Raw genomic sequence first — 17,614 nt, 5'->3', positions numbered from 1 at the left:
GCATTGTGCGAGGGTGTGAGGAGATTACGGTGGCCTTAGTGGCATCTTGGGGAGCATTGTGCCTCCACACCGCTCTAACGGAGATTAGCATCCGCAAGGGTGTGAACTTCGGGATACATCATCGTCTCCCCGTGCCTCGGTTATCTCTTACCCGAACCCTTTACTTATGCACTTTACTTTGTGATAGACATATTGTTTATTGTAATATATCTTGCTATCACTTAGTTGTTTATCTTGCTTAGCATAAGTTGTTGGTGCACATAGGTGAGCCTAGTTGTTTGTAGGTTTTGTGCTTGACATATTAAACGTTAGTTTTATTCCGCATTTGTTCAAGCCTAAACCTTAATTATTTTACAGCGCCTATTCACCCCCCCTCTAGGCGACATCCACGTCCTTTCAATCGGGATTCCGGTGATGCTTTGGGTAATCTCAGAGTTGAGGTTTTCCACTAAGGAATCCGACGAGATCGCGAGCTTCGTGATTGAGGATTTCTATGCGGCTCGTGGTAATTTGTGATGGACTAGTTGGAGCACCCCTGCAGGGTTAAATCTTTTCGGAAAGTCGTGCCCGCGGTTATGTGGCAACGTGGAAACTTTGTTTAACACTGGTTCTAGATAACTTGAAGTTATCTTAACTAAAACTTGCCAACTGTGTGCGTAACCGTGACTGTCTCTTTCGTGAGTTCCTTCTCCGATCGAGGACACGGTGGGGTTATGTCTGACGTAGGTAGGTGTTCAAAATCATTCATTTGATCATCAGTAGTCACGTCCGTTATGCGTAGATCTTCCCCCTCTTATTTCTGGTGCTCGTAAGTTAGCCACCAAATACATGCTTAGCCGTTGCTGCAACCTCACCACTTAACCATACCTCACCCATTAAGCTTTGCTAGTCTTGATACCTTTGGAAATGAGATTGCTGAGTCCCCTGTGGCTCACAGATTACTACAACACCAGTTGCAGGTACAGGTAAAGGTTACTTGACGCGAGCGCGTTGATTGTTCATTTGGAGTTGCTTCTTCTTCTTCTTCTTCTTCTTCTTCTTCATCGATCTATGATGAGTTCCAGGCCGGCAGCCTGGGATAGCAAGGATGGACGTCGTTCTTATTTTTTCTCGTTTGTTTTCGTCCGTAGTCGGACCCTGCTCTTCTTCATGATGATTATGTATTGTACTGATGTGACTCTGATGTAGCTTGTGGCGAGTGTAAGCCAATTCTATTTATATCTTATCTTTTCAGTACATGTACTTGTAACGATATCCATTCTTGCGACACGACGAGATGCGCTTCTAACCCTAACGAGGCCTTCGTGCCAAATTAATGATAGGGTCGCATCTTGGGCGTAACAACATTGGACTAGTGTTTTTTTTTTGTTTCAATCCAAATGGACACATATGGACCAAACCCTCCGGCGATGTTGGAGTTGCCTTTAGGACATGTACAATGGGGGCAACACCTAGCCGGTGTCCCAACACATCCACCTAGATTCAAGAAGATGAGGCTACTCGTTAATTTTGTCTCATTCAACGCCAAGGCACGAGGCCATCCTTTTGTGGAGCCAATATGTTGTGTGCTCACCAAATAAATGTTGTGTCCATCTCTCACTTCCCTTCCCTCTCTTCTCCTCTATCTCCTTCCTTTCTCTTCGGTTTGTCTCATGAAACAGCAACTTCCTCTGCAGGTCACACCATGACCTGCACGACGACCACCTTTTGCCCAACATGGCATATGAGCCTAAGTGGACAATGGTACAACAGGTTTGAGGCAGTCCATTGACCATGTCCTTATGTAAACCAGTCATTTCATTCACGTAGTAATGTGGATTTTTTTTTATTGGGAAAAGGGAGTTGTTGAAGATTTGCTTGGATGATAGATCGCACAGCGGATGCAAGGACCGTAAAATCTGACGACAGGCGCCCATAGGTGCGTGCTCCATGGCAAAGCTGGCTGAATAGGCCAATCCATGAACACGTCAGCACGACCCGCCAAGTGCCAGGCACGACACGGGCTAAACAGACCAGGCCCGACATGTGACGCACCATGGGTCGATAGGCTGAGCACGCGGATCGACACATCACAACCCGTTTAACTTGTTGATATTCTTTATATATGTACTATATATGTTTAATACAACCCCGTAAGTAAAATATGCAAAAAAAAATCCCAACAGACAAAAAACAAAGGGCCTACATGCCTGTGCAAAAAAAAATCCCAACTGACAAAAAACGAAGGACCGATTAGCATCTATCAGTGCTTGGGCTGCAGGCTGCAGCACGTGGGCTACCACGACACGCCCGGCTATTAACCATGGATGGCCGGGCCGTGCCAGGCACGATTACAGAGCGCCGGGCCGGCCCGTTTGGCCAGCTCTGCTCCACGGATCTAGCCGAGCCAGATCCACGCGGCACGTGAGAAGGGACACGACGCTCGGTCACCGCAGTCGCACTCCCCCAACACTCCCCGGCCGCCGCTGCCGGCCCCGTCAGTCGCAGATCCCCCAAACCACCACCAAAGCCGCCGCTCACCGCCGATCGGCCAACATGGCCGCCTCTGTCACCGCCGCCACGTCCGTCTCCCACCTCCTCCCCGCGCCGAAACCCAAGCCCAGAACCCCACTCCGCCTCTCCGTCCTCCCCCGCAGGCGCTCCCGCGCCGCCGGTGCCATCTCCGCCTCCGCCTCCGCCTCCGCGGCCTCCGACTTCCTCGCCCCGGCCCCGTCCCTCAAGTCCCGCCTCGCGGCGGGCGACACCCTCTACGGCCTCTTCCTCCTCTCCTTCTCCCCCACGCTCGCTGAGATCGCCGCGCTCGCCGGCTACGACTACGTGGTCGTCGACATGGAGCACGGGCCGGGCGGCATCACGGAGGCCCTCGCCTGCCTCCGCGCCCTCGACGCCGCCCGCACCCCTGCCGTCCTCCGCCTCCCGGAGGCCTGCCCCGTCTGGGCGAAGAAGGCGCTCGACCTCGGCCCCGCGGGCCTCATGCTCCCCGCCGTAGAGTCTCCGGCCGCTGCCGCGGAGGCTGTATCCCACTGCCGCTACCCGCCCCGCGGCGTCCGTGGCGCTGCCTACCCAATCGTCCGCGCATCCGCCTACGGCCTGGACGACTCCTACCTCTCCCGCTGCGAGGACGACACCCTCATCATCTGCCAGGTCGAGACCGCGGCCGGCGTTGCGGAGATCGACGCCATCGCCGCCGTCGAAGGGGTCGACGTCGTCCAGATGGGCCCGCTCGACCTGTCGGCGAGCATGGGGTACCTGTGGGATCCCGGGAACAGGAAGGTGCGAGCGGCGCTGAGGGAGGCTGAGCGGAAGGTGTTGGAGGCCAGGAAGAAGAAGGACGCTGCTCCGGGGACCAATGCGGCTTACTTGGGTGGGTTTGCGATGCCCAATGACCCACCTGAGCAGCTCAAGCATAGGGGATACCATATGGTTGCAGGTGCAGTGGACATTGGGTTGTTCCGGAAGGCGGCATTGGAGGATGTCAAGCGGTTCAAGGAGGCGTCAATGGAGATTGGTGAAGCAGAGGGCGAGGAGGAGGATGAGAAGGAAGATGGATACTGGAGTGAATGAGCACTGGGGAACTGGTGGTGGTTTCGTTTGTCTGTGTTCTGAACTGAAACTTTTAGGGCCTCCATTTTCTGGATTTTGGTGTACTCTTGTTTAGTCGATGATTTGGTTTTTAGGAGGCAATCTGTTTGGGCACCTTACTGTTCCCATTCGTAGGTGGTAATTGGTGAGTACCTAATAAAGAGTTGGATTTTAGTGAAATGCTGCTGTGTCCTTCTGCTCCATTTTATTTGTGAAAAGCTAGAAATTTGTATGAGCCAATCATCAGAAATTACTTCATGGCAAGAGAAAAGCAGTGGTAAGTTTTTCCAATAAAAGATTGTTGGTGAGTTTGTTTTGTGGGGTCAGGGTAAGCCACATAGCCAGACTCCAGATTGTCAATCTCAACACTTGCTCAACCTCAACCACTAGTTCAGATATGCTGGCACATCCCATCCAGAACCATTTAGGTCCTTTGGACACTTGCACATCCCAAAATATCTCCTTCCAGCAACAGGTGCAGCCTTAGGATTAGCTAAGCTCCCTTCTGATTCTTCCCCCCAAGTTTTTGCTCTTCTTTATCTCATGACCACGATGATCACAGCTAGCTCCGTAGTGAAAGCCAACCTTCCTTGCTCGTCAAGGATATCCTCCTGCTCAGACTTCTCATCTGGTCATTCGTGGCGCCCATTAGAAGCTGCAAAACATTACCGGACGCATGGTGTGCGCTCACTGCGGATAACATGTGCTGCCACTAAGACTGCGAAATCTCCAGGTACTGTGAATATGCTTGGCTCCTTTTACTTGATATGGAACTGTTTGTTATTCTGTTATGCATGATACTATCTTGGAATGTTTACCCCCCCTTTTTTGCAGCTGAAGAAGAATGGAAGATCAAACGGCAACTCCTATTAGAGAAGCGGGTAATAACCATCATTCTGACTGCTCAATATTTTTTGTATTAAATGTATATGAAGGTTGCTGCGGGCTTCTTAACGTTTAAGTCTTATGAAGAGGGTTAGAGTAGCATATGCATGCATAGAACAATTATATATTACTCCCTCCGTCCTATAATATAAGAGCGTTTTTTACACTAGTGTAAAAAAGCGCTCTTTTATTATGGGACGGAGGGAGTATGTGTGTAATAGGCCCTGTTTTGACATTTATGAGGACTTATCTACCTATTCCTGTTGATTCATATATTTATTGGCTTAATTTACTGTTGACTGAAGATGAGCATTCTATGCTTAGCAGCCACCATTTACATCAGAGGTGTTTCTCCTGTTTGTTTTTGCAGGTACGTAGTGTGGATGTGAAGGAAGCACTCCGCCTTCAAAATGAAAATAACTTTGTAATTCTTGATGTCAGACCAGAAGCAGAGTTCAAACAGGTACCTTATAGTTGCTGTCTCAAGCTCTTGGGTTTAGGCAGAAGCTTACTTTTACATTGTTGCCTACTTATCATTTTTGTGTCTTTTATCAGCCCGAAATGATAGCTGAAGCAAATTGTGTGTGTATCAATGATGATGTATTGAATCGACAACACTATGCTGAATACAATTCACAATTTTGTAATAACTGGAGATATAATATATGTTGCTGTTGCAGTAGCCAAACATAAATTTAAAAGTCTGCTTGGTAGTACCTAAACAGCTAACAGTGATCAAATCCTCTCCAATGATGCCTAAAAAAACGTCAAAGTTTGTTTTCATATAGTATGTGCTGCTTCATATGATGAAATTTTATATTTTAATCTCGGAAAGTTGCACCACACTTATGGGTTTATTTTTGTGCAGGCTCACCCACCTGGTGCTGTTAATGTACAAATATACAGATTAATAAAGGAGTGGACAGCATGGGATATTGCAAGGAGGGCAGCATTTGCTTTCTTTGGCATATTTGCAGGAACAGAAGAGAATCCTGAGTTCATAAAAAGTATGTAGCATGTTCGGTACTTCTGTTTGCTGCGTCCTCACCATTTATACATGTACCGGCAATCAGACGCATATGCCATCTTTGTGCAGGCGTTGAAGAAAAACTTAATAAAGATTCAAAGATAATTGTAGCATGTTCAGCAGGAGGAACAATGAAGCCAACACAGAATCTACCTGATGGGAAGCAATCAAGGTATATTATGTTGCCCATATATTATTTATTGCTAAACTTGTTTTATTTCCATGGATTGTCGGTCCTTTTCCAATTGTCATGAAGGTGCTGACTGCTAATACTGCTTATTAATGTGATTTGGCTTAAGAAAAATTTCTTCCATCTTCCGTGATATGAGATCTGTGCATATTTTGTTACTATGGTTAACCAATAATCGCATTAAAAGATAATCTCTGTTGTCGGGGTTCTCTGTTACTCAGTGGAAATTCGTTTCGCTGTTTAAACATTCTCTTTATTTCTACCGTGGGTTTTGTTTAGCTATTTTTCTTACTGTCAACACTGGTGGTCGATTGGTCATGACTGATTTTCAATTCTATTACTAATGTATTATCCTGCGAACAAGCATAGATGATTCTTTGAGATATTAAGCAGATGATATTTGTAAATTGGTCCAGTTACTCAAACAATAAAATTAGCCAAGTATTAGAAACAATGATATTTGTGGATGTGCTCTCTGTCCGCTCTTGGTCTAGTGGGAGGGCAGTGTCATCTTCTAGCCGACCCGTGTTCGAATCTCAGTGGGCGGAATTAACCACTCTGGTTTATTCACTGCTAGAATTCAGTCTCTGGCAGCCTCTTCTTAATTAAATGCCACCAGGCTCTTCCCTACTCTCTGCTACGGTCTCCGTCTCTCTTGGAAGACCGTAGCACAGTATATGTTCAATCGGATTGGATGGCAATCCAATGATAGGTTACGTATCGAGTCATGTAATCCTGTTATCGGTCAGTTATGTTTTGGACTTGTTTATCTTTTGTATACTGTTGCTATTGTTACAAGAACTATTTTTATAAAGATGGTTGTGTGCATCATATGATGCAGAGGCCGGGAGTTAAACCTCCTTTTCGAAAAAAAATATAAGCTCTTCCCCTACCGGTCGTCTTTCGTAAGTGTTTGAAAAAAAAAACTATTCAGGAACGGATGCTGACAGCATTCTCTCCTAAAAAATCTGCAAATTATTTTGTGTATAAAAATGTACCAAATTCAGTATCGCGCATGTGCTTACATTGAGCATATTCAGTCAGGCTAAGACCAGACACAGTTTTCAATCCATACCGTACTGCACATCCATATGCAGCAAAGTTGAGGGGGCTAGTACTTGTTGAGTGGTAGTTAATCACAGTTGCTAGTTTATGCTTTGTTCCCCCATTTCTGGATTGCTCTAATTTCTTGATGTGTTTGACCATTGGGATTTAGAATTTTTTTTCCAGGCTGGTAAATCACGTAGTTGAGAACCAGCAGTATTAAGTTCTTGCATCTGCAATGCTATGAGCTTATAATTTAATAATCGATGCAAATTCATGATGGCAGCTGGAGAATTGTCATTCAGCTTTTCCATTCCCGTAGTTTGAAAAGCCAGATCATTTTCTAGTTCTTGAATTGCAACTTTCAGAAGAAAACAGCGTCTTTTTTAGAAGTATGCGTCGTTCTGCGTAGACAATTACTCATAGATAAACTTGTGAGCACAGATGTTCAACTCGTCGATTATGCTTTGACTCTGGCAGGTCTCTGATAGCGGCATACCTGCTGGTCCTAAACGGCTACAAGAACGTGTTCCATCTGGATGGAGGGCTCTACACATGGTTCAAGGCAGACCTGCCTTCTGAAGGAGAGGAAGATTGAGCAGGAAAGTACCTGTCAGTTATTAGTTGCTACTCCTACGCCATTGTCGTTGTTCATACAACTGCAGTTTGCAATGAGTTGTACTTGTAATGATGCGCGTTACGGATGAAATTGTCCGCACTAGTTTTGAGAAAAAATTCATATCCTTGACATCCAACTTTTTGCCGGTCGCTAGATTTCTCTCGGATGTCGAACCTAGGCTCACTGTTGTTTGATTTGAGCTGCTGTTTTCTGCGAAATTCATGCGAATCCCATGCACCCCTAACAAAGTAACAAGCCCTGTCAGTGAGCAAATGCATTGGGAAAAAAAGAAGTTCTTATAAATCTCAGTCCCAGAGTCTCACGGATGAAGAGGCAGATGCATCCAACCATTTCTTATCACAATCACAATGTATGTACAGCAAAAACAAATGCTTTACATGTCTAAACTTCTTCTGTTATCGAGAAATCGCATGGTGTAATGTAATATGGTGTGAACGAAAGCTACGTGCCGATCACGAGCAGGAGCACTGCGAGGAGGCGGTCTTCTTCATGGCGCTGGTCTCCATGATGGGGTCGTGGAGGTCCACCGTGGTGCCCCTCAGCGACAGCGCCTGGCCGCGGTCGCCGTCGCCGTCGCCGTTGCGCGTCCGGCGGGCCTCGTCGAGCTCCAGCGCCCGGCGGGAGACGACGGCGAAGACCTCCTCGAGGAGCGCGAGGAAGGCGCGCTCCACGTTGTCGCCCGTGAGCGCCGACGCCTCGGAGAAGAAGAGCCCCTGCTCCTCCGCGAACCGCGCGGCCTCGTCGGCGGGCACCTCGCGGCGGTGCGCCGGCGCGTCGGCCTTGTTGCCGACGAGCGCCACGACGGTGGAGCCGTCGGCGTGGGCGCGGAGCTCCTCCACCCAGCGGGGCACGTGGTCGAAGGTGGCGCGCCGGGTCACGTCGTACACCACCATGGCGCCCAGCGCGCCCCGGTAGTAGGCGCTCGTCACCGCCCGGTACCTGATCCCCACACGCGCGCATGCACAACCGTCAGTTACACACACGCACACACTGCTTTTCTGTAAGGAAACCAGTCAAACATTTCATCATATTGCAACTTATCAACGTGCTAGAATTTGTCAATAAAATTCCTTTGGCCCCACCCATATCAGGGTTTGTTTGGAAACAGTCTAACATTCTTTGGTTTGGACAAGTCCGCTATTGACTATTGAAACCCTGCACTTTGCTCCCGGTTCAGTTTTGACCCTTGAACACACAAGCCGTCCTAAAAGAATTTTAGAATTAAGCACGGTACTGTTCATGCTTTCTTGTTTTCCGCAAATGTGGTGTTTTTCTTTTCCAGAAAATAGAAGCTTTCGTGTGGCTGCCACATCGATAAACAGATTCTACCTTTGACGACCAATTAATAAAAGTATACTTTGATTAGTTCGATATATCAATAATATTGTATTTGTCAGAGATAATAAACAGTTTTATTCTTTCAAAATAATACTAATAAACAGTTTTGCAGTCTGATATTTCTACAACTTTACTTAAGCATTAGTGGAAAATGTAATACCAGGGTTGTGTGTGAGAGTATCACCATATGAACAAACATCATCTGTTTTAAACTATATAGAATAATATGTAGAGAAATGGTACTCTAGTCATAGGCACAAATAAGCTTTTAGAGTCTTAAAAAACTAAAAAAAATCACCACTAGCGTCCACATCATAAAATGATTTTTTGCAGCACAAGTTTTGGTACTCATTCCTGATTTATGCACGGGTCCCAAAACAGGTGATAATCTGGGCGCAAATCGGGGCACGTATGTATGATCACCCCACTACGCCGATGGTCTTATTCCTAGAAACCAGGAAAAGGCACAGTAGAATTTTCTTTTCCTTTGCAGAAGAGATCGCTTTCAGAGGTCGGCGTGCTCTAGTGGTCTGAAGAATCGTCCTTATTAGCGGCATCAGCAGCAGGATCGCCGGCCATGTGGCCGTCGCATTTCGATGCAGCCGTAGCTTTCGCCTTCCCCGGAAAAACGAAAGCTGCCCGCCACTCAGCATTTCCATCTTATCGCCTGGGTGCTGTGCTGATCCATTTGGTGATTAAATGCGTGTGATGGGAGATGAGGCTGACCGAAGTCGTGCGTCGACTGAATCCCCTAATCCGGAGGCAAGAAGTCCCAAAAAATTCTTGGCCGTATATATGCAGTTACCATTAACTAACCATGTGGGGATCGTTAATCAATTAAGCAAGCTTTTGTGCTTAATAGTTAATTAGCGAAACAACAGGCCCAATCTCGTGTGTACGTAAACTAAGCTTTGGAAAGAAGCAAGCGTATGTATGTATGCATGTATGCAGCTAACTTTAGGTGGCAGGCAACAACAACAACAAGAGACTGTGGTGTAGGTAGGGTGTCGGGTACGGGCAGCTGAGACGACATGACCAGCACGCCACGTACGTACGTGTGCGTGTGTTCAAAGTTGAAACAACGTGAGCCGGCCGCCCAGAATTTCATGTCCGAGGAACGAGGATCGCATGCTGCAGCCGCGAGCAAGCAGCTCGGCGACCGGGCCGGGCCGGGCTGGAGGAGGAAGACGAGGCAGCAGGATATATATGGGGGGCGTACCTCTCCTGTCCGGCGGTGTCCCAGATCTGCGCCTTGACGCGCTTGCGGTGGAGGGTGAGGGTGCGGGTCTGGAACTCGACGCCGATGGTGGACTTGGAGTCGAGGAAGAACTCGTCCTTGGCGAACCGCCCCAGCAGCTGCGTCTTGCCCACCGCCGAGTCGCCCACCACCACCACCTTGAACACGTAGTCGATCTCGCCCTCTTTCTCCCCCTCCCACCCGGCGGCGGCCTCCTCCTCCTTCCCCCGCGACACCATGGCTCCCCCCTCCTCCTCTCTATGATTCAGCGACTGAAGGAACCTTCTTCTTCTTGATCCTGGCTCCCCCTCCTGTGCCTGTGTTGGTCACCTGTTATCCTTTGATGGATGGATCGATGGTCTCTTGTAGATTGATTCTTGATGTGATGTGCGCACTGTGTGAGGGAAAAGGTGTCCCTATAAATCCCAATCAAAATATCTATCTATCTATCTATCCGGTATGCTTGGCTTGGCCGGCAGAGGTGGCTGCTGTGCTGCTAGATAGCTAGGATGTGGTGCTGGTGCTGGTGTGGCATGCAAGAAGAGGAGGAGGAGGAGGAGGACAGGGCATGGCATGGCATGCAGTACTGCTTTTGATGAGGCTTACTGCTTCCTACTCTAGTGCACCAGCAGCCTTTGCCCGTTGTGTTCCGCGCGTGTCCTGCTTTTGGAGGGAAGGGGGTATCTCTGCCTGCGCGAAGCAAAAGTTGGGCCACCCTGCCGCGTTCTTCTCTTATATATTTATTTTTCGAAAATAAATATTTGTATCAATTACGTCTGTTTTTCCTTTTGAATTTGACTAACAAAAGGGCCCGTGCATTGCACCGGGTGTAAAAAAATAAATATAGACTTAGACGCCTGAAATAATACCACTAAAAAACACATTGCAATGGGCTCGTGCGTTGCGCCGGGTGTAAATAGCTTCAGATATATTTCACTTAGCTAGAAAAATAATAGGAAACTAAAAATAAAATTAAAGCGATGGTCATGGCTGACTGTCAATTAGTGTTAGTGTTGTACAACCAACAAACGAGAAAACTTGCTACTTAAACTGCTTCTTGGAAATAACCAACAACTTACTAAGAAGAGGTAATAGATGCAACAATTGAAAATATAAATTTTATCTTAGGACCGAAAAAAGGATTTGCTCCTGACTTATGAACTTGTATCTATATGTTTGCATTAGGCGAAATTCAGTGGAAGCATGCCATATCATTGTTCCAAGAGACTGAAAATGTAAGAGCGCATCACAAATTGTTGGTGGCTACTGCTCAAAGCCTGGTCCCATATATAAACATTTAGTGCTTCATTTTTTCCCCTTCCAAGTATGCTTTAGCAAGTCGACATGGGTTACCGTACCATATGTCAACAGGACATTTTTGATCCTTGCTTTGCTTTACTATCTTGTTCTCTTTTAGCAACCCCGGCCCATATCAAATTGCCGTATTCTTGTATCAAAAGTTATTGGATAACCTGCACATACTGGTCCAGTTCATCTGCACAAGTGACGACAGAGAGAGTATAAAAGGTAAGAAGCAAAACAACTGGAAATCTAAAATTATCTCAATGCAGTAGGACAATAGAAACAAATGAATCTAGTATATGTGCATCATAATTATTTGGCACCATTGTTCCTAATGCATATAGATAATAAACAAAAAAATACACATCTTGTACGAATTAATTTATTTATATAGATGAGTTAGAACTAAACTGCCGAAATATTGTCCTTTATATAACCAAAAGAGTACAAACAATGTATCAAAATCTGATTTCAGCACGTTCCTAATTATCATCTAAATGTCTACTAATTGAACATATCTGACATTAAATTTAATGGAGCTATTTATAAAAGATGAATATTGCTATCAGGTTTTGAACATACAAATGATCAATGCGGATATACCTATTAGACTTCATGAATAGGACGAAATAACCAAAAGGAAAAAACATGCGGGATAATTTACCTGGCTGTCGTATGCTTTGTTGGGGAGGCTCCTTTACCCTGAATCTGTTCACCTGTGCGCTGGCATACATGTACATGTGTGTGTTGCTATTAAGTAATTAAAGCATCCGTCATCAACTAAAATTTGGACCGAGCCTTTCAACCTACTTGTGCATGTTCTGCAGCCTTTCAATAATCACACAGGACCAGCTCGTTCCTCGTCGGCAAGGGAAATAATATATGCTTCAGGTGAGCTATCCGGCTCTGTGTCCATTGGGAACCCATGGCTTGGAATAGGGAGTCTGAAGAAACTCTGCCTTAATGTATGGATGGATCCTTATGTGTACGGCAACGTATGGCCGCATGGCCATTGGTAAAACGTATATTTCAGCTATATATAGGGTTAGGTTAGCAGGATTGAAAGGTAGGTATGGCTGAAAATTTTGATTCACTTTGTTAAGGCGGCGACAGCCGGCATGGCAAAGTCTTGGACATGGGCGTTAATCAGACGGGATGCATGGACCTCCGGATAGATCGTTTCCTTCTCCTCAACTAGCATCCTGTAAAACATCAAAAAGAGCAACCATAATTTCAAGATATAACCATCAATATGCAGTTTTCTTTGCCTAAATTGATGACCATATGGAAGAAATCCTGATCTGATACCTGAACGAAACAAACATCCACCATAGAAGGCCAGGCTCGCCAAGGTACGCCAGGGCCATCTTCAATCACATGCAGCGGTGGTAAGCCGCATAACTCTTTATGGCGGTGACATGGAACATCTCTTATAGAGCTTGCTATAACAGCTTACCACCACATCTGCAATTGCCGAAACTTGGGGCAAGGCCAAGAGCGCAGTGAAAACCCTAGCAGCCTGGATCCAATCAACTTCATGTGAACAGGATGAAAGAGGGGACTTCATGTCAACTTCAGGTATGAGCCTAAAATTACTGGAAAATCTGTCAATGCTAGTAAATAGGAAACTTCACTAACATTAATGTATCAGTAAAGGTGTAATGTTAAATCTATCCCCTTTTTGTTGGGTATACCTTTGCCACAGCCGGGCTCCTGACAAACATACTGCCTCTTGCCGTGTACATGAGCATGCTTACTCAAGGCAACCACATCAATTCTAGTCTTACTGTAGTTGTCAAGTTGCACAGGAAGAAGACCTTCGTGGACGGTTCGACCTTGCGCAGCTGCACCTCCGACTCTTGCTCCGATTGAAGTTTTTCTGTAGATTCCTGTACACATCCACTCCAGACAGGCAATCAGACAATTTGGTTAAACTATCCAGTGTAGACAACTAATTACAGAGGATAAGATAATTTTTTCTCTAGGTTCCACGATAACATGACCGATAAATCATACTCACTGCTAATTTACCTCTAGCCATCCACAAACTACAAACCACTTATCCACGTGGAAAGGGGAGGAGAGGAAGAATATCCAAGGTGTGTGCCATACCCCTAAGGCCCTAACCCATGTGCAGAGGCCGCACTTGACGCTCCCGCGGATGCTGCAGCGCCAAGGGAAGCTCCACTTCCGCTTGCGGTCGGGGCGCCTCCCTGCCACGCCGAGCAGGGCCGCCCCAACAACACCACGGCGTCCCTAAGCTTAGCTTCGTCCATCGTCGAGGAGGCCGAGGGCGACGGGGTGAGCGAAGACTGGTGAGGTCAGCTTGGCCAGCAGGGTGAGGTGCGGCGGCGAGGGCGAGCGGGATGAGGTGTGGCGGCGGCGGCGAGGGAAAGGCTCGGGTAGGGTTCTCTCTGGCTCGGGTGCAGGTCGGGGCATCACGAAGCGTTTTTCTGTATATCAAACGTTTCTTCAGATCCACTTATGTAAGGACCGCGGGTTCAATTATTGAAAACTAAAGGAAGTTTTTCAAAAAAAAACCACGACGTAAGGCAGAAGCGCTTCGCGCTTTATTATCAGTGGAGAGGGGAGAAGGGGGCGTACGATACGGTGGTTCACAACTGCACCTCTCTGCAGTGTCCACTGTGGCCGCACGGCACCACGGCGTAAGCGAAGCTTGCACGCACCCTACACAGTGCTCTACTAATCAGTCTATTAATTCAGTACTACTACTATCCCTTCTAATTAATCCACTCTGCAGAAAGATACGTACTGCTACAGTACAACTACTCTTTTTTCTTCTTTCAATTCAAAAAAGTATACCGCTCCTTCTTGCGGTGGCCGTAGTGTACCGGTCTTTTGTGCTACATACTATCTCCGTTCCTAAATATAAGATTTTTTTAGAGATTTTACTATAAACTATATACAGATGTATATAGACATATTTTAAAATAAAGATTCACTCATTTCACTGCATATATAGTCCATAATGAAATCTCCAAAACGTTCTATATTTAAGAACGGAGGGAGTACATAGGTAGGATGGAGAGCAGCCGGAGCACACTTCAGATAATAAATCAAAACGCTGCCGGCCGGCGAGCTCCCTTCATTAAAAAATGGGGGAAATCCAATTTAAACCTTGAACTTGTATTGGCGGGGCGAAATGAACCCCAAGTCGAAATTTCAATTGATTGTATCCTAAACTATGCAATCCCGGTCTAAATCAAATCCTCACATTGTGTCAACTGGGATTCGTGTGATGGTCTAGTCCGTTTTAAATTATCTTTTCAAAAAAAATCCAACAGGGGCACACTCTATTCGCTGCTGGACCGGCCTACTTAATTTTTCAAAATGCATGCGTTTCGCACAGGGATGGGTAACCTGGCCGATCCATTTGTTGTGTCACGATCGCGAGATTAAAAGAGCAAAAAAAAAGGGTGTCACGACTCTGACTCGAACCTACGACTTCGTAGAGAAAAAGGGTCTCTGCCGGAGCTCAGGTAAACAAGGTTGTTGGGCTCGAAGAAAAACGAACAAAAGAACCAACGAACTAGGTTGTTGGGCTCCAAGTAATCTGCGGGACGAAGAAACGTGGGGGGGGGGGGGGGGGGGGGGCCGCTTCCAGGCTAAGGTTTCTGCCGGAGCTCAGGTAAACAAAAAGGGTCTCTGCCGGAGTTTCTTTTCCTTCCTCTGGTGGCCACAGCCTGCAGTCTTTGGGTCGCACTTTGGACCGCAAATGGGACGGGGCTTTTCGTTGCTTTGCCGGCCCTGTCTTTCGCTTTGGCTCCGCGTGTGTATGTCACGTACGCACAGCATTAGTCCGTCCGTCAGTCACGGTGGAATAATCAACCCGTCAGGTTTCTGTCATGGACCGTGCACCGCGTGTCCGCTGAAGCTGCCGACGATTGTTAACAAGCAAATGCTAACCGCTCACTGCCGTTTCCAGGAAAGACAGCGCTGCACTAGTGCCAAGGAGACGGAGACATATGCTATGCAACTTATCCATACATACACGTATCACGTATGGCATGGTAGTACCTGCACCGTGCCGGCAAATCAATGCCCGTCAGCCTCCGCGCCCTGCCTAGCAAAGTAGCAAAGCTACTGCTATGGTAGTACCAAAATAGAATCACGCACGTACAACGGTACAAGGACGCTGCATTATTCTGCATTTCTGATACCACATCGTCGTTGGTTAGCAGCTAACCGTTTCGATGCGCTGCCAGATATATCTGCACCGGCGGAGCGTCTGCGCACGAGTACGACCGATGAAATGATGCATTAGACTTCACCCGCAAAATAAAAATTAAAAAATGATGCATTAGACTTGGACTAGCAGTCCGTGCACGCCCCTGCACTGCACCATAAGTACAGATACGTCCACAGACATAATTGACTGGATCAACAACCACCGCCAGCTTTCTTCACGTGACAACCAAACCACATACTCCTATATATTATACATGCCTGCCGTGGACGACACCCATGTACTCTACTATATATGTACGACCGAGACGGTACATCGCGCGTACGTGCCCCAAAAGCATGGAGTCAATCGACATGGCACATGAACCTCACGTGAGCACACCTCTTTAAAAAAAATTTGAGAGAAACCCCTCATTTTGATACGCATTTTTTTTTTTGAGACAAATTTTGATACGCATACGGGAAATGTTTTACGGCTCGGCTCTTCAAATTGGGCACGAAGCAGAGCATATGGGAGAAATGGTCGATTCCTTAAGTGGGCCGGCTGAGGAGGATCCAGCCTGCACGAGGATACAGCCCACTTGCCGCTCGGTGGCGTCCCGCGCTTCTGGTGCTTGCTGAACGCAGAGGGTTTAGTACCACCTCGCCCAGCGAGAAACTACGGGACCGGTTTATAAGCTCCGCGCTTCCATCTTCATCGTCCCTTCGGGGACATCCGATAAAATTGGAACGATACAGAGAAGATTAGCATGGCCCCTGCGCAAGGATGACACGCACAAATCGAGAAATGGTCCAAATTTTTTCGAGATTTCGCGCGCTGGTCCCTGCTTTCTTGCAGACAGCCCCCCCGGCTCTTCCTCTTCGGCAGCTGGGACTTCCTTTTCTCTGCAGGTAGGTCCTTCCACCAGTCCCCTGTCTTCTTATCAAGTCCTCGGCGTCCAGACTTTACATTTTTGTTTGCGTGATGGTCCCTGCTATCTTGCAGATATGCAGCCAGGCCTTTTATGTCCTTCCATTTGTTCCATATAATATCTTTATTACAAGCAGGACCTTTCATTACACACTTTTCTACTAACCAAGCCTCTGGACTTGTATATGTTGCGGCGTTACTTGTTTGGTTGATATTTTGTGGGGATACACCACCCTGCTTGTTTTTTTTTTCTTTTGCAATGACTTATATCTGCTTTTACATTGTATAATCTCTTTTTTAAAGCACATCTTATTACCTCTACTTTCACTAGTACTCCTCGTGTATTTTCATAAATTACATGGTGTGTAAAAACACGAGTCTCTGCGTTTTCACACTGCTTTTAGTATATCACTTTGTCCTTCATTTTGTTTCTCCTGTATATTTTAGGAAGTTCAAGGTGCTATAGCAAGACCAATTTGACCGAGTAGTTATGTTATCTTTGTCATGTGTATGGATGGCCACATTCATACCCTCTTGCGATCCCCAATACAACTTGCACAATTGAGTTTGATACGAACCGAGCAATGTGCCTCTCATATTATGAGTGGGTTATTCGAGCTATGTTGAGCAACTCAATCCGAGAGGAGATGCGTTCTTGTATCACCACTCCGAATATCCATCTGAAAATGCAAGTCTTTTTTCTAATATAGTTTCCCTGAACCCGAAGTTTGATATTCTTCAGGAGATTTGGAGCGAGGTAGAGGATACACCCGGATGGGTGAAGTCGAGCGATTCCCTGGTACGTGAGCCATTACCGATCAAACAAGTCAGGAAGTTCGAGGAACTGTGACCTCTCGTTCTCCAGGGCATTTGACAATTAATAATGAAGATGACAACCGAAACAAATGATAACTGCTTTGGTAAAGAATATTTTATAGAACCATAGTGATTTCATCATTTGATTAACAAAAACAATCATGAACTACAATATCGTCAATATTAAAACGACAAAGTGCACCCTAGTTCTAACGTACTAGGGTTTACTTTCATGTTCTCTGTTTCTTCTTATCGACGATTCGAGCAGAGTAAGTGTTTCCACGAGGAATCAGATGGCTCGGGGTTTCGGTGTGTGCCTGCCGTGTCGACCCCACAAATTTGTAGGGGCACACATCTGCCCAACCGTGCCAACCGCCTGATTGCCTCGTGATCGAAAAAGTCGTTGGATCTCTTACGAGGGCACACTAAGTTTTAAA

General features: G+C 46.5%; 3 protein-coding genes and 1 non-coding gene across 4 annotated transcripts; 3 read left to right on the top strand and 1 right to left on the bottom strand.

The window, feature by feature from the left end:
* The first annotated feature begins 2,333 nt into the window (after positions 1 to 2,333).
* LOC123400028 (2-keto-3-deoxy-L-rhamnonate aldolase-like) lies at positions 2,334 to 3,762 on the top strand. Its single transcript, XM_045094422.1, has one exon. It carries the CDS (start codon positions 2,536 to 2,538, stop codon positions 3,562 to 3,564), a length of 1,029 nt encoding a protein of 342 aa, XP_044950357.1. The 5' UTR covers positions 2,334 to 2,535; the 3' UTR covers positions 3,565 to 3,762.
* A 244-nt stretch (positions 3,763 to 4,006) lies between these two features.
* Positions 4,007 to 7,483, top strand: LOC123400030 (rhodanese-like domain-containing protein 14, chloroplastic). Its single transcript, XM_045094424.1, has 6 exons — positions 4,007 to 4,315; positions 4,417 to 4,463; positions 4,838 to 4,930; positions 5,336 to 5,474; positions 5,564 to 5,666; positions 7,209 to 7,483. The coding sequence occupies exons 1-6, from the start codon at positions 4,126 to 4,128 to the stop codon at positions 7,324 to 7,326; spliced, it is 690 nt and encodes a 229-aa protein (XP_044950359.1). The 5' UTR covers positions 4,007 to 4,125; the 3' UTR covers positions 7,327 to 7,483.
* A 202-nt stretch (positions 7,484 to 7,685) lies between these two features.
* On the bottom strand, positions 7,686 to 10,632 carry LOC123400029 (ras-related protein RABA3-like). Its single transcript, XM_045094423.1, has 2 exons — positions 9,926 to 10,632; positions 7,686 to 8,307 (listed from the first exon to the last, which is right to left on the bottom strand). Exons 1-2 carry the CDS (start codon positions 10,180 to 10,182, stop codon positions 7,821 to 7,823), a joined length of 744 nt encoding a protein of 247 aa, XP_044950358.1. The 5' UTR covers positions 10,183 to 10,632; the 3' UTR covers positions 7,686 to 7,820.
* A 5,518-nt stretch (positions 10,633 to 16,150) lies between these two features.
* LOC123400474 lies at positions 16,151 to 16,253 on the top strand. The gene has a single exon (XR_006610737.1). It is a non-coding gene; the product is annotated as a U6 spliceosomal RNA (small nuclear RNA).
* Positions 16,254 to 17,614: the final 1,361 nt, after the last annotated feature.

Source organism: Hordeum vulgare, chromosome 5H (assembly GCF_904849725.1).
Source record: "Hordeum vulgare subsp. vulgare chromosome 5H, MorexV3_pseudomolecules_assembly, whole genome shotgun sequence".
NCBI classification, from domain to species: domain Eukaryota; kingdom Viridiplantae; phylum Streptophyta; class Magnoliopsida; order Poales; family Poaceae; genus Hordeum; species Hordeum vulgare.
This window is presented reverse-complemented; position numbering and strand designations above follow the sequence as displayed.

Coding starts and splice junctions, on each gene's coding strand:
- LOC123400028 (XM_045094422.1), top strand. CDS start 2,536: ATGGCCGCCTCTGTCACCGCCGCCACGTCCGTCTCCCACCTCCTCCCC.
- LOC123400030 (XM_045094424.1), top strand. CDS start 4,126: ATGACCACGATGATCACAGCTAGCTCCGTAGTGAAAGCCAACCTTCCT. Junction 4,316..4,416: donor TAAGACTGCGAAATCTCCAG/GTACTGTGAATA, acceptor CCTTTTTTGCAG/CTGAAGAAGAATGGAAGATC. Junction 4,464..4,837: donor AACTCCTATTAGAGAAGCGG/GTAATAACCATC, acceptor TTGTTTTTGCAG/GTACGTAGTGTGGATGTGAA.
- LOC123400029 (XM_045094423.1), bottom strand. CDS start 10,182: ATGGTGTCGCGGGGGAAGGAGGAGGAGGCCGCCGCCGGGTGGGAGGGG. Junction 8,308..9,925: donor GACACCGCCGGACAGGAGAG/GTACGCCCCCCA, acceptor TGTGGGGATCAG/GTACCGGGCGGTGACGAGCG.